Here is a 16,027-nt window from a genome sequence, read left to right on the forward strand (position 1 = left end):
GAGGGTCAGACTCAGTAGGTGGCAGCTTCATATGCTAGCCAGGAGCATCCATAGCTCAGTAGCAAAACCTTCGCTTTGCCTTGCAGAAGGTCCCACCCCCAGCAGCACCTGCAGGCAGGGCTGGGAGATAAGCTTACCTGAAAACCTGGAAAGATGCTGCCCGTCAGTGTAGACAATACTGAGCTAGATGGACCCGGGGTCTGACTCAGTATATAAGGCATGTGTTCCCATAACTGACTTACCAGTCAACCTGCCGACGATTTGAGCGACAGGGGTGAAAAGGAGCCGCATCTCATTTCTGGCGCACATGGCTGTCCATGCGCGCACATGAACGCTAAGGGGCCACCTGTCTTTCACACCCTGCAGCTGCCAAGGTCTATTTTGAACCGGGGAGAACAGCTTGGCAGTGTTCTCGTCTATCTTTAAACGGAAGATTCAGCAGCACCGCCTTGACTTCTAAATTGGTGGAGGGCGAGCGATTGCCAAGCAGATGGATATCGCACACCGCCGTGTGTCGGGGAGAGGAAGATGGACTGGAGAGGAGTATTAGGACGCTGCCTTCGACTGAGTCAGGCCCTCGGTCCATTTACTCAGTATTGCCAGCTCTGACTGGCAGCAGCAGCTCTCCGGGGTCTCGGACATGAGACTTCCCAGCCGTACCTGGAAATGCCGGGGAGTGAACCTGGTGGCACGGGAATGGGCTTGGTGTTCATGAATATCCGCTTCCCTCGGTGCACATTAGAGGCCTTCACTTGAGATTTAAAGTAACATAAGTCGAGTCAGTGTTGATCACAGAGCCCTGTGGTTGTCTTTGGTAGAATACAGGAGGGGTTTGCCATTGCCTCCTCCCGCACAGTATGAGATGATGATGCCTTTCAGCATCTTCCTATATCGCTGCTCCCCGATATAGGTGTTTCCCATAGTCTGGGAAACATACCAGCGAGGATTTCAACCGGCAACCTCTGGCTTGCTAGTCGAGTCATTTCCTGCTGCGCCACTAAGTGGCTACTCACTTGAGATTTAACTCTCTTTTAAAAACCCCAAAGCAAACCTACTCTGTTTCTCCACTCTCAACAGAGTGCTCAAGGCAGCTGAGGGTGCCAGAGAAATACAAACCCTACCCAGACTATGGGAAACTCCTGTATCGGGCAGCAGCGCTATAGGAAGGTGCTGAAAGGCATCACCTCATACTGCGTGGGAGGGGGTAATGGTCAACCTCTCCTGTATTCGAACAAAGATAACCACTGGGCTCTGTGGGCGCCAGGAGTCGACACCGACTCGAGGGCACAACTTTAACTTTTTACCATCAAACGTCCATAACTTAAACCAAATTGCATTTTAAAAAAATACATCGGCTGTTTTTTCAAAGAATAAGTATCAAAATGCAAGATCACGTTGAGAAAAACATCACATTCCGTTTATCAACCAGTTCAAAGAGAAGTCCTCCCAACAGCAAGAAACGGACAAACTAAGTCCATATGAAACTGCTCACTTCTATTTACACTGACTGGCAGCAGCTCTCCTGGGACTCAGACAGGCGTCTGTCTCTGCCCTACCTGGAGATGCTGCCAGGGACTGAACCTGGGGCCTTCTGCGTGCAAAGCAGGGGCTCTATCACTGAGCTATGGGTGCTCCTGATGAACCTATGAAGGCGCTTCCGATTGAGTCAGGCCTTTGGTCCATCTAGCTCAGTTCTGTCTACACTGACCGGCAGCAGCTCATTAGGGTCTCAGGCAGGGTCCTTCCCCGGCCCTCCTGGAGGCGGTGTGCATATTTTTTTACATGTGGCATGTTCAAGGGGCTCGGAGGTCTTTGGCCTATGACTTCAAAGGGGCATTTTGGACTCCTGAATTCTGAGTGACGTGGCGCTGGGGAGGAGATGTTAGGAAGAAGGTGCAGAAAGGCAAGAAGGATCCGCTCCAATTCAGCCAAGTGCTTTCTTTCTTGCTCTGGCTCTCAGTCAGAGGCTGGTGCCGGCGGAGGCATGGCTGGGGTTTGGTCAAGCCCGGCGTCTCTTCTCCAGAATGCACCTGGCCCGGGCTCCCTTCCCTTGCCGTTGTCACCGCTGGCTTAATGCCGGTTTGGGTGGCGAATCGGACTGCGAAGCCAGGGCCGGGGCGGTGGCGTTCCCTTGCTCCCACGACTCTCTCCCAGCCCTCCGTGGGGACGGGGCTCCCGGATGCCTCATGCGCTCCCTTGCGGCCCCTTCTGCCTGGAACCAGGGAGCACAAGTTCACTCTGCAAGGCAAGGCCAGGCCCTTCCTTCCTTCCGAAGCGGTTGCCTCGGGGACGCGCTTGACAGACAGGGCTCCGGTACCTTGAAGAGATGCACCGAGGAGGGGGAATTTCAGCAGAGGCAGCTTTGCTCTCCCCTGCATGACAAGCGTGCCCTGCTGGGAAATCCCCTCTTCTATGCATGCATCTGCAGCGGGGAGGGGTCCTCCAAGGGAGAGCCCCTGGCCAGCCATTGGCCTCGTCTGGCACCCGTGACCTGCACACTCCCGGAGGCCCATCGGCCACCTCAAGACCTGGAGGGCCGTCCCCTCAGTGCCCCAGATCCAATCCTGGGTGGGAGGTCACCAGTGCCACTGCCAGACCCTTTGCATCCCCACTGCAGAGCCAGGAGAGGGGCCAGGGCCTCCGGGCTTCCACTTTCCCTCAGCCTCACTCAGGCGCTGCTGGATCAACGGTCCCCCTTGCCCACCTCTGGCCTTGCAGCCAGAACTCTCTCTCACCAATGTGTGCTTTGCTTCCCTGCTCCTCCAGGGCCCGGTTGCTGCTGTGGGATCTCGCTGCCTCAGCCAAGCCATAGGCACATAGGAAACTGCCATATACTGAGTCAGACCTTTGGTCCATCTAGCTCAGTATTGTCTTCACAGACTGGCAGCAGCTTCTCCAAGGTTGTTAGCAGGAGTCTCTCTCAGCTTTGTCTTGGAGATGCTGCCAGGGAGGGAACTTGGAACCTAGATGCTCTTCCCAGAGCGGCTCCATCCCCCGAGGAGGATATCTGGCAGTGCTCACACTTCTAGTCTCCCATTAAAATGCAACCCAGGGCAGACCCTGCTTAGCTATGGGGACAAGTCATGCCTGCTACCACAAGACCAGCTTTCCTCTCCTAAGTAGAGACCCCTTCCAAGTGATGCTTGGACTGGGGATGATGAAGGAAGGCCCAGGGCTGGGGTGAAGTTCCCACCAGGGGAGGCTGGCTTCCCAGGGACACCCTCTGTGCTGGGGGCCATGGGAAGACCATCCTCCTCTTTGGAGGGAGTTTGGCAAGCGCCGCATTTTCAAACACCAACAGGTCCTGTAGCCTGATCCCCCAGCATCTCCCTGAGTTTAGACCCAAACACACACTTTGGGATGAATGCAGAAAGTCCCAGGTTCAGAACCTAGCATCTCCATAAGAACAGCCCTACTGCAATGCATTCTACCTGGGGCTGCCCTTGAAGACTATTCGGAAGCTTCAGCTGGTTCAGAATGCTGCCGCAAGGATGCTCATGGGCACAAGTCGCTTCACGAGTACCACACCCATCATGCGCCAGCTTCATTAGCTAATGGTCCGCTTCTGGGCTAGATTCAAGGTGCTGATCTTGACCTTTAAAGCTCTGCATGGATTGGGCCCGGGGTACCTGTCGGACTGCATTCACCCACATGAACCTGCCAGGGCCCTCAGCTCATCATCTCAGGCCCTGCTCATGACCCCACCACTAACAGAAATCCGGCTGGCGGGGACTAGAGACGGGGCCTTTTCGGTTGTGGCCCCTCAGCTCTGGAACACCCTCCCTGAAGATCCTCTCCATGCTCCTTCCCTCAGTGTTTCTAAAAAACAACTAAAAACACATCTTTTAAAAAGAGGGTTTTTAATGTTTCTCCTGTTGCTTATTTCTGGTAGGTTCTTTAGTTTTTACAATTCTTAGTTTTTATTTTATTTTTTTTAATAACTTTTAATTTGAAATTTTAAGATCTGTGCTTCTGATTGTGGTTTTAGCTTGGATTTTTAACTCGTTTAGCTTAATTCGGTTAATTATATTAGTCTGATTTTACATTGCAACTATTTTATAAACGTTGTGAGCTGTCCCTGTACTGGAGGGGCAGGGAATGAATGAATGAATAAATAAATAAATAAATAATCAGACCCAAGGCTCTTCTAGTCCAGCGTCCTGATTCCCACAATGGCCCATCAGATGCCGCTGGGAAGACCACAGGCAAGAGAGATGTGCCTGCCCTCTCTCCTGCTGTGGCTCCCCTGCAACTTGTATTGAGAGGCATCTTGCCTCTGAGGTTGGAGATGGCCCACAGCCACCAGACTAGTAGCTATGGCTAGACCTGTCCTCCTAAGCCCCTTTTAAAACCATCCAGGCTGGTGGCCATCACCACATCCTGTGTCAGAGAATTCCATAGATTAAGTATGCGCCGTCTGATGCGCTGACCTTCCTTTTGTCAGTCCTTAATTTCCCGGCCTTCAGTTTCATGGGATGACCCCTGGTTCTAGTGTTGGGAGGGAGGGAGGAAAAAATTATCTCTGTGCACTCTTTATACCCCAAGCATAATTGTATACACCTCTGTCATGTCTCTCTATAGTCAGTCACCTTTTTTCCTAAGCTAGGTAGTGTCCATCCAACTAGGGCTGAGGAAAATTCCTGCCTGAAGCCCTGGAGAGATACTACCGTGTTTCCCCGAAAGTAAGACCTAGCAGTAATTTCTGATGTGCCGCTAATACCCCGAAAATAAGACCTACCCGAAAATAAGACCTAGGCGGGAGGCGGGGGTTCGCGGCTGCACGCTGGCCGCAGGGATCTAGAACAGCAGGAGACGGGGTTGAAACTTGGGGCACTACCTCGGAGTAAGTTGTTCTGTGCTTGCCTGCCGTGGCGGGGGAGGTGTGTGCAAAATAAGACCTACCTGAAAATAAGCCCTAGTGCATTTTTTGGGCCTAAAATCAATACAAGACACTGTCTTATTTTCGGGGAAACACGGTAGTAGTTATGACTTATGGGTATTGTAGTCCAGCATCTGCAGATGGGTCAAAATTCTGCAGCCCTGAACTTGGCTCCTGTGTTGAAAGAGCTACCCTGGCTGCCAGTATGTTTCTGGGCAAAATACAAAGTGCTGGTTATCCTATACCATAAAAGCCTTAAGCGTGCGGCCGTGCTGCCCGTGTCTTTTTGGGCCATTCTGGGCATGCGCAGAGCGCATGCCCAGATCGGCCCAAAAAGACACGGCTGCCCAGACTCCGGCGGCCATGTTGGAGCCCGAGAAGCGGTGGCCTAGGAGAAGCGGCCGCTGCCAACGGGAGCAGAATGCTGGCGAGGCTGCGGCAGAGCCGCGGCCTCAGACAGAGGTGACGGTGGCTGCGGCGGGGCGACTGGCCCCGATGGCGGCCACCACCGCCACGGTGACAATGAGTGCGGGTGAGGCAGCGGCGGCCGCGGCGGGCCGACTGGCCCCGATGGCGGTGGCTGCTGCCGCGGAAGTACGGGCGAGGCGGCGGCGCCCTGGCCCCGTCAGGCCCCTTTTCTCTGCACTGCGGAGGGCGGGGGTAAGTGCATGGGCCGATTTGGCCCTTAAACGTGGGGGGCGGGGGCGGTTTGGATGAAAAAGCAGCTGGGAGGGCGCGTGGCCGGTCGTCGGCGGCGGCGGGAAATACATGGGCTAGCGCCCGTTATTATAACGGGCTTCAAATTACTAGTAGCCTATAAGGCCCTAAACAGCTTGGGCCCTGGGTATTTAAGAGAAGGTCTTCTTCGTCATGAGCCCCACTGCCCGTTGAGATCATCTGCCGAGGTCCATCTGCAGTTGCCACCAGCTTATCTGGTGGCTAGTCGGAGACGGGCCTCCTCCGCTGCTGTCCCGAGGCTTAGAAACACGCTCTCTGCTGAAATAAGAGCCTCTCAATCTCTGATAACTTTTTAAAAGGCGATCAAGACACATTTGTTTGCCCAGGCATTAAATTGTTTTAATGTTTTAATTCGGTTTTAATTTCTACTGGGTTTTTTGTCAACTGCCCAGGAACATAAGTTTTGGGTGGTATATAAATCTGTTAAATAAATAAATAGTCACACAACTCTAACTAGATAGACTAACAAAGGGTGGGACCCATTTTGAATGCCAGGACAGGACACGGGCCTTTATGAGTGTTTCTGAGCAAGTGCAGAGTTCTCCCTCTGGGATTAAGGGAGTAAGCAGCACACTTATCTTGAAGGAAGCCCCATTTAACTAGTAAGACTTACCTCTGAGTAAATATGCATAGGATTACCTTGTAAGCTACTGGGCAGCATCCAGATAAGGTACTCCTGACTAAGCTCTGCTGAAATCAATGAGAAGAGTGAGTCATGACTACGTCCTACTCATTTCCGTGGGAGTTAGCCACGACTAAAATATTTCCCATCAATTTTGAAATACGGGATTTTTAAAAGCAGCTGGCTTTCCAGCTTGAGATCCGACCGCCAGAGCAAAGAGACACGTAAGGGAAGCAAGGACCCTACAAAAAAATCCAGAATTTGCTATGGAAGGATAAAGGAGATCCATTTTTAAAAAGGAAGAAAATAGTCTGTGGGTGGCGTGGGCAGCTGAGACCACTTTAAGGGAGGAAATTTGCATCTGTAGCCGCTCAGGGCTGCTATTGTAATAAATACACATTTAGAGATGTTCAAAAGTGCTTATATTTGGAGGTATTAATCCTGATCAGGCTGTAGGCACCGTAACTGAGCTGCTGCTGTTTGGAGTAAATCTCCTAATTGAGGATGTGCGCTTTCTCTTTGCCTTACAAGAAGCCGATTTCCTTTCTCTTGCTCGCTCTGTCTTCAAACACTCACACCCTTCCTTCCTTCCTTCCTTGCCTCCCTCCCATGGGACATGCTAAACCCAGTCTCCCTCTCTGTTTGCCCTGCCTTCCTCGGCGCCATCTGCTTAACTTCTGAGCCGGTTGAAATTGACATGAGCTGAAAGACCAGAAGCCACACTCGAGAATTCGTCCTCCCGCCTGCAAAGGCCTCTCCAGACACGGGTGTACACTCCAGAGATTTTCATTTATTTCCAGGGCCTCTGTTTATTCAGTTGGGGGCCCTTCCAGGGTGTCCAGAGCTGTTCCCCTTCCATTCCCCTTTTCTTTTTGTGATTTTATTCGCACCAATGTGCTGGAGTGGTTAGTGTTGGACGGGGACTGGGGAGACCCGAGTTCAAATCCCCGTTCAGGCGTGAAACTCACTGGGCCAGTCACTCCTCTCTCAGCCTGACCTTCTCTCTCAGGCTTGGTGTGAGGATAAACAGAACCCATGTACCCTGGTCTGGGCTCCTTGGAAGAAGTGTGGGGTATAAATAAATAATATGTTTTTGTTCATGACACTGGCCAGTTCCTCTGCCCGTGTGGTCTAAGAAAGACATTGCATCAGCATTGCATCAGCATTGCAGCCATTTTTACTTATTTATTTATAGCTCTGTAAACCGCTTTGGGAACTTTCGTTGTTTTTGTTTTTGTTTTTACATGCATCTCCCGTTCTTCCTCCATGGAGCCCAGAGTGGTGTACATGGCTATGTTTCTCCTCACAACAACCCTGTGAGGTAGGTTAGGCTGAGAGAGAAGCGACTGGCCCCGAGTCGCCCAGTGGGACTTGGATGGGGATTTGAACTTGGGTTTCTAAGTCCAACGCCCTAACCACTACACCACACATATATAAATATGTATTGTATTCATATCCTGAGTGTCACGAACCAGGAGTAACATAAGAACCGAACCTAAGAACAGCCCTGCTGGATCAGGCCCAAGAAGGCCCATCCAGTCCAGCATCCTGTTTCCCACAGTGGCCCACCAGATGCCTCTGGGGAGCCCACAGGCAAGAGGTCTGTGCATGCCCTCTCTCCTGCTGTGGCTTCCCTGCAACTTGTATTGAGAGCCATCGTGCCTCTGAGGCTGGAGGTGGCCCACAGCCACCAGACTAGTAGCCATTGATAGACCTGGCTTCCATGAATTTCTCTAAACCCCTTTTAAAGCCATCCAAACTGGTGGCCATCACCACATCCCGTGGCTGAGAATTCCATAGACTAATTATTTGATTGATTGATTGATTGATTGATTGTATCATATTTTTACACCACCCAAAACTCACGTCTCTGAGCGGTTTACAAGGAAGCAAACAAACAAAAAGAAAAAGTTTAAAACATTAGTTAAAAATAAATGACAACAGAAAACTCAAAATATTAGTTAAAACAAAATAAATGACACAGTAAAAGTTAAAACATTGCAACTATTTAAATTTTAAAATAACATTTTAAAACGATATTAAAACAATATTTAATTAAAAGTCTGGGTAAAGAGATGCATCTTTAAAGACTTTTTAAAAGTTGTCAGTGATGGGGAGGCTCTTCTATCAGCAGGGAACGCATTCCGGGGGGAAGAAACAGAGAAGGCCCATCCCTGAGTAGCCACCAGACAAGCCAGTGGCAACTGCAGATGGACCTTGGCAGATGAACTTAACGGGTGGTGGGGCTCATGGCGAAGAAGATGTTCTCTTAAATGCCCAAGGCGCAAGCTGTTTAGGGCTTTATAGGTTATAACCAAACCTTGTATTTTGCCCAGAAACTTATTGGCAGCCAGTATAGTTATTTCAACACAGGAGTAATATGGTCTCTCCGAGATGACCCAGAGACCAACCTGGCCGCTGCTTTCTGGACCAACGGTAGTTTCCGGACTACACACAAGGGCAGCCCCACATAGAGCACATTGCAGTAATCCAGTCTGGTGACCAGCAGATGTAGCACTGTTTTGAGGTCGTTTATCTCAAGAAACGCTGTGTTAATCCTGAGTCATGAGCTGTGTGAAAAAGTACTTCCTTTTGTCAGTCCTAAATTTCCCGGCCTTCAGTTTCATGGGATGACTCCTGTTTCTAGTGTCGTGAGAGAGGAAGAAAAATTTCTCTCTGTCCACTCTCTCTACTCCATGCATAATTTTACAAACCTCTGTCATCCTGTTGTTGCCTCTTTTCCACACTAAAAAGCCCCAGATGCTGTAGCCTTGCCTCCTAAAGAAGGTGCTTCAGAGGACACAGAAATATGGGGAAGATGGGGAGCAGGAACCAGCCCCATAAGGAGCCTGAGAAGGTGGCACCCCTGGAACACCATCTGAGAAGGTGGCCCTGCCCTCCTCTAACTTTGAGGAATCCCCCTCCGATCCCTAGAGTTTGGAAAACATGGCCTGGACCCTTTAAGTCTCTACTGTCCCTGCAGAGTGGGTGAAACTGGAGCAATCAGCTTGAGGGCAGGACCACTGAAGGCTTCATTGAGCTCCAGATCCTTGCTGGAGCAACATCCTAACTTCTTGGTGGGGAATGCCTTGTATCCAGCCTGCTCTGTCCATGGTCCTGCTCCTGACCAGGGAGCTGTCTCTGGTCCTGTTTCTCTGCCTGTTTGTTGTTGTTTTACATTTCTATTCCACTCTTCCTCCAAGGAGCCCAGAGCAGTGTGCACATGGTTATGTGTACCATCACAACAACCCTGTGAGGTGGGTTAGACTGAGAGTTACATGACTGGTTTCATGGCTGAATGGGGATTTGAACTTGGTTCTCCCCGGTCCTAATCCAACACTCTAACCACTACACCATGCTGGCTCTCTGGTTCCCTCCAGATACCTCCCCCAGACTCCACCACGGGCAACCCTACAAGTTCCTCCACTCAGAATAAGATAGGATACAGTTATGGGTCAAAAATAATATGTAATAATATTTAATTGGTTTTAAGTGGTTCTTAAAATGAGTTTTCTGTTAATTTCTCCTGTTTTATTTCATGTTTACGTAGGGGGGAGGGAATTAAATGTTATGTTATTTTTTGTGTCAACCATCATGAGCCATTCTGGGAAGGGCAATATATCAATGAAATAAATAAATGAAATGAAAAAGTCTGCTGCCAGCAAGTGGTGGAACAACATAAGTTAGATGACTTTAAAGGGGGATAAGAAGTGTTCATGGCAGACAAGTCTATCAGTGATTGCTATGTTGAACCTCCAGGCTCAGAGATGGTCTACCTCTGAATGCCAGTTGGCCTCTAGGAGGAACTTCTTAATGGTAAGAGAAGTTTGGCAGTAAAATCAAGTCCCCCATAGAAGAGAGGCCCTCCATTTTTGCTGGTCCTCAACTTGAGGCTGGGCAGTCATCTGTGGCAGAATGTCCGGCTCTGGATGTCCTGCATCAGCATAGAAAAAGGGGAACCTTCTGCCTACAGAGTCTGACCCTTGGTCCATCGAGCTCAGCATTGTCTGCTCTGACTGGCAGCAGCTGTCCAGGATTTCACAACCCTGCCTGAAGAAGCTGGGGATTGAACCTGGGACCTTCTGCTTGCTAAGCAGATGCTCCAACACAGAGCCATGGCAGAGCATCAAGCTGAGGACTGGACTAGATGGCCTCTAAAACCCCTCCGATGCCAGGATTCTAAAAGTATGGTTGAATCGCGGGATGGCTGAGATGCAAAGGACTTCTGTGGAGAGGCCTGACTCGTTCTGCCTGCCGATCCCACCAGTTAGTGAAACCTGGGAACGAGGACGACGCCTTGCGAGAGCCCTTCTCCGGCACGGGCACTGCTGTGTCTCGGAGATGCCACTGTTTGAATCCCCCCGTGTGAAGGGACCAATGCAGTTGGCACAGAGAGGTCTCATGAACTGGGGGGAAAGGGAGGAGAGCTGGTCTTGCGACAGGGAGCGTGGATGGTCCCCTTTGCCCAGCAGGGTCCAGCTTGGTTTGCATTTGGATGGGTGACTAGATGTGAGTGCTGTAAGATATTCCCCTGAGGGGATGGGGCCGTAGGAACATCGGAAGCTGCCTTCTCCCGAGTCAGACCCTTGGTCCATCAAGCTCAGTGTTGTCCACACAGACTGGCAGCAGCTTCTCCAAGTTTCCAGGCTGGCGTCTCTCTCAGCCCTGCTGCCCGTCAGAAAACCTGGAACCTTCTGCAGGCAAGCGTGCATGTGCTTGCTACCACAAGACCGGCTCTCCTCCCTTAAGGTGGTAGAGCCCCTGCTTGGCATGCAGAAAGTCCCGGGTTCCGTTCCTGGCAGCATCTGCACGCATGGCTTGAAAATACTCACCTGGAGCTTTGCAGAGCTGCTGCCAGTCAGAGTAGACAGTACTGACCTAGACAGACCGAGGTTCTGACTCAGGAGAAGGCAGCTTCCTATGTTCCTATGAGAAAGATGCCAAGTGGCGGGGGGGGGGTGCACAAAACCAGTCGACCCGGTTTGGTTCGAGTCCAAAGCGGACCCACACCAGACTGGGCCAGTTCTGTTTTGCACCCCCTCAGTCCCATGCACCCCCACCCCGGTTCGATTCAGAGAGGGTTTGTGAATTTTTATTAAAAAATTTAATTAACTTACCCCCTCCAGGAGGCATTGCTGCAGCTGTGGGGTGTGTGTGTGTGTCTCCGGAGGCTGCCCCTCCTCCTGCCAGCCTCCATTACAGCCCCACATCACTGGTTCGGGCACATCCATTGGGCATGCGCGGCGGCATCCAAAATGGCCACCACAACAGAAACAGGCCCGGAACGGGTTGAAGACTGCCTGAACCAAGCGCTCTGAGGCAATAATGGAAGGGCCAGTGGGGGGAGTGGGAGCCTCCAGAGACCCCACTGCAGCAGGACCCCCCAGAGTAAGTTAATTTTTTTTAATGTGGGGTTTTTTTTACTTAGAACCTCCCATACAAGTTGGGGGATTCGGCTCGATAGCGATCCATCCAAACTGAACTGGTTCAATCCCGAACCGGGTTACACATCCCTAATGCAAAGGACCTTTGCCGGGAGGTGTAGCTGTTGCAGTCCGTGAAACCTGGGAACCAGCACCACATTTCGCAAGAGCCCTTCTCCAGCATGGACACTGCTGTGTCTCGGAGATGCTGCTCTTTGAATCCTCCGGTGAGGGAACCAGAGTCTTTGGGGCCATCGGCGGAGAGCTCTCGTGAAGCCAATCCCGCCTTGCATTCCTGGGAGCTTCTTGTTTGCTGGGATGTAATCTCTACTTCAACATTTGCTGTCTCGCTTTGCGGGCAGGGGGGGAACAGGGTGGGGTGCTTAGCACAGGGCTTTGGGGTCTTTAAAAGCTGCTTAAAGGTTTAGACCAGTTTAGTATTGTGATTTTAATTAAAATAGTTTTACCCAAAGCCAGCCAGAAGTGCATGGGAGGTGAGGGCGGGGGGGGGAGCGTAAACCCTTGTACTGCTGGGAATGTTGGTTCTTGAGAGGCCAGCCAAGATGAGCTACCTTTGAAACCTGAAGCAATTGTCAACAAACGCGCCAGAGCCCAGCCAAGCGAGGGACATGAAGTGGGGCAGCTGGGTCCCTTTGAGATCCGCTAGTCCACCCTCTGCAATAACCATTAATTTAGGCTGCAGTTCAGAGAGTGGACATAGGGACATAGGCAGCTGCCATAGACTGAGTCAGACCGTTGGTCCATATAGCTCAGTATTGTCTGCACAGACTGGCAGCGGCTTCTCCCAGGTTGCAGGCAGGAATCTCTCTCAGCTCTATCTTGGAGATGTTGCCAGGGAGGGAACTTGGGACCGAGATGCTCTTCCCAGAGCGGCCCCATCTCCTAAGAAGGGGAACATCTCCCAGTGCTCACACTTCTAGTCTCCCATTCAAATGCAACCAGGGTGGACCCAGCTTAGCTAAGGGGACGAGTCATGCTTGCGACCACCAGACCAGCTCTCCTCTCCATTCAGCAAGCTTCGCTGAATTCAGTGAAACTTGCTTCTGAGGAAACCTGCCAGGGGTTCCCTTAGTGCGTGAAGCAGCTGGGGTGGTCGATACTGTCTGGGCAAACCAATGCTGACGGCCATCTTTGACAAGCTTTGCACCCCTAGAGGAAGATGGAAAAGAGGCAGCATCCTTGTAGACCCCCCAGCCTTCCCTCGTGCTTTTATGGTCTTGGCCGTGGGGCCTGCAGTGGCCAAACTTGCCGTGGGGTGTGTCTGAAAAGCTTTTTAAAACACACAAACTACTATATAGAGTTGTATCGACGTTGTCAGAGGAATGGAAACGGACATTGGCAGGAATGTCCCCATGGAGAGAGCAGAACCCTTGGTCCCCGAAGCTTTTCCTGTGTCCAAAAAGGACTGCAATTGTATCCTAATCATTTGGAGGTGGGATGAAAGGACTTGCAGCTAGATGACACAGATAAAGCTGTAAGTGCAGCAATGCAGTCCTGGGCTGTGCACAAACCTATTTGGAGGCCCTTTTACAGGCCTCCGAACAGGTACGAACACCGGGTGTTTCAAAGGGTTCAAAGGCGGGCGGGCGGGGGACTTTAAGGGTGGGGGAGGCCACGCTGGCGCTCGCTTAAAAACCAGTGCAGTGGGGCAGCAGCATACGTCCCTGCCGTTCCATCCACTCCTCAGACTAGAACTGACCGGAAGTTGTGCATGCGCAGGTTGGGCACGCTTGTGATGTGCGCATGCGCTGCTTCCGGTCACTTCCAGTCGAAGGAGCGGACAGGGATGCCACCCCGCTGGACTGGTTTTTAAGCGAGCCCTGGTGGGGGAAATGCAGCGTGGGGGTGTAAGTGCACCCTCCCCCACCCTTAAAGTTATTCTCCCCCCCGGCTTCGAACCGTCCCCCACCGGGGGACATCCCTAATGCAATCACCTCTTTCCCATCTTTAGAGGGCATTGCCAAAAATCACTATGAATATTCATTCCCTGAGGTGGTCCCAATGGCCAAAATGTGTGGACCCAGCTCATGGACGAATCCTCCAAAATTTCTCCCTGGGAATAGCTCATGAAATTTGGGGATAATCCCAGTTTAATTTCTTGACTTCTTTTCTTCTGATCAAACAGGACTCTTTTCCTGCTATGAGCTGATCTGAGATGATTTCTAAAATCTTATTCATTTCATGTATATTCTCCTTCAATGCCTTTAGGCTGCCACACCAGCCACCAGCAGCCCTTCCACCAATCCCTGCCCTCATCTCAGACCTATTTGCATTCCTAGCAACCAACACAACTCACAGTAAGAAAAGGGGCGGGACTTGCTGTGCTCTGCAGGTGTGGAAGGAATGTGGGCAGACTCGAGAGTGAGGAGTGAGGAGCAACTTTGTCCATGTTGCTAGTTTTTAATAGGACCTGATCTAGCCAACCAACTGCTATCATTCTTGTCTTTCTTGTTTGGTTAGGGGTGCTACGTCTGTGGTGTATAGCTGCGAAGAGAAAGGAACCCATGCTCAGTATGCCGCCAAAATACTGAAGAAGACGGTGAGTGTGTGGGAATCCCATCTTTGATTCAGAAAAGAGAGATTTGATTGGCTGGTGGCTGCCTCCTTTGCAGGAGTATAGCCAAACATGACAGGATCATTCCATCTTTCTGAGTTTGTCTCTGTGAACTGCAGGCAGTCGTCAGCGCACAAATTGCCCTATATTATAGTACACCAATCAGTATCCTCCTCTCAGACGTATTTGCATTTCTAGGTCTACCTGCACTAGAATAGAACAGTAGAATAGTAGAATAGTCAAGTGAGCAAAGATGGTCTATTTAGTTAATTTATTCATATTTGTTATTGTTGTTGCTGCTGTTGTTGTTTTTATATTTTGGCCACCCTATCACAATGGTTCTCTGCTCTGGGTGGCTCACAAACAATAAAACCATAGAATAAAAATATACCATTAAAAGCACATTAAAAGAAAAACGAAAGGCTACAATAACATACAAACACTTTTTTAAAAACCCATAAAAGCCTAGGTCATAGGAACACAGGAACATAGGATGAACACCGTAGGTGAACCACCACCACAGGTGAACAAGAAGGTCTTTTCCTGGCATCTAAATGAACACAGTGATGGTGCCAGGGGATCCCTTCTGAGGCAGATTCACTAAGCAGGCAGCAAAGTGTCTTCTGTGCGGCTTTGAGCCTTCGTTTGGGAAAGCAGCATATCAATGTAATGAATCTGTAGAAACGGGCGGGAAGCACGAAACCTACCCCAGGTGGCCGTAATGCTTTCCCCTGTGACTGCTAGCCCACGGGCCTCCGTTTTTCTTCCCAGAAGCCTCCCTGCATGGCAATATGTCAAGAAAGCACTGGGCAGAGGTCTTACGTATGTGGGTCAAAATGCCCATTTTGGCCCACAGGAGGCCACAGACAGGGGCGTTGCAGTCCTCTGCTCAAACTATAGCGGGCGATAAACAAAGGCAAAGGAGAATAAGGGGTCCCCCACCCCACTGCAAGCCACCCCAAATTTCAGATGGAATTGCAACATTTCCCTGCTGAGCAGTTTGGGCCCAGCCCTCCTCTGAACACTCTGAAACACCAGCGGTCGTTTTTGATGCCGCATGCAGGTACTTTGATTGGGAGGAAAGTCACGTGGCCTTTCTTTGCTTTTGTATTTTCCAGATTGACAAGAAAATCGTCAGGACCGAAATCGGTGTTTTGCTGAGACTTTCGCATCCGAATATTGTAAGTCAGACCACTCTGTGTAGGGGTCCGACTCCAACGTCCTTTTGAACAGACTTGAAGATGCACTTTTGCTCTTCTTGTTTTAATTGTTTAAAACCACCTTTACGGTGGTTGTTGCACCCTGTTTGTGGAATAGCCTCCCCCGTGAGGTTCTCCTGGCTTCATCACTTTGTTCATTTAGACGCCAGGTAAAAACATTTTTTTGGTTCACTCAGGCCTTTTAAATTTCGATTTTTAAATTTAATTTTAAAAATGGATTTTTTAAAAGTCTTAAATTGTTTTTTATTGCATTTTGTATTCCACCCTCCCCCCCGCTTTTTGGTCTGTTGTGATTTAATGTGTTATGTGTTTTTATCTGATGTTTTAGCACTGTGTTGTGCGCTGCCCAGAGAACAATTTGTTATGGGGCAGCTAACAAATAAAGTGTTTATTATTATTAATAATAATAATAATAATAAATACAGCTGCCTCAAGTCTAAAGCAGTTAGGCGGTCAATAAATCTGCTAAATAAATAATAATAAATATTATTATTAACATAGGTAAATCTGTAAAGGACCTGTTCACATGTTCTCCCGATGTTTGGTCATGTGCTTGCAAACATTACAGCA

The 16,027-nt window shown here is 50.1% G+C and overlaps 1 protein-coding gene across 1 annotated transcript in view; it reads left to right on the forward strand.

The window, feature by feature from the left end:
- The window catches only part of LOC128342354 (calcium/calmodulin-dependent protein kinase type IV-like), a 46,665-nt gene that overhangs the window by 1,811 nt on the left and 28,827 nt on the right, over nt 1-16,027 (forward strand). The window contains exons 2-3 of the mRNA XM_053289583.1: nt 14,144-14,222; nt 15,356-15,418. Of these exons, the coding sequence (XP_053145558.1) occupies nt 14,144-14,222; nt 15,356-15,418 (142 nt within the window). The remainder of the gene's footprint in view (nt 1-14,143; nt 14,223-15,355; nt 15,419-16,027) is intronic.

The sequence above is a fragment of the Hemicordylus capensis genome, chromosome 2 (genome assembly GCF_027244095.1).
Source record: "Hemicordylus capensis ecotype Gifberg chromosome 2, rHemCap1.1.pri, whole genome shotgun sequence".
Taxonomy (NCBI): domain Eukaryota; kingdom Metazoa; phylum Chordata; class Lepidosauria; order Squamata; family Cordylidae; genus Hemicordylus; species Hemicordylus capensis.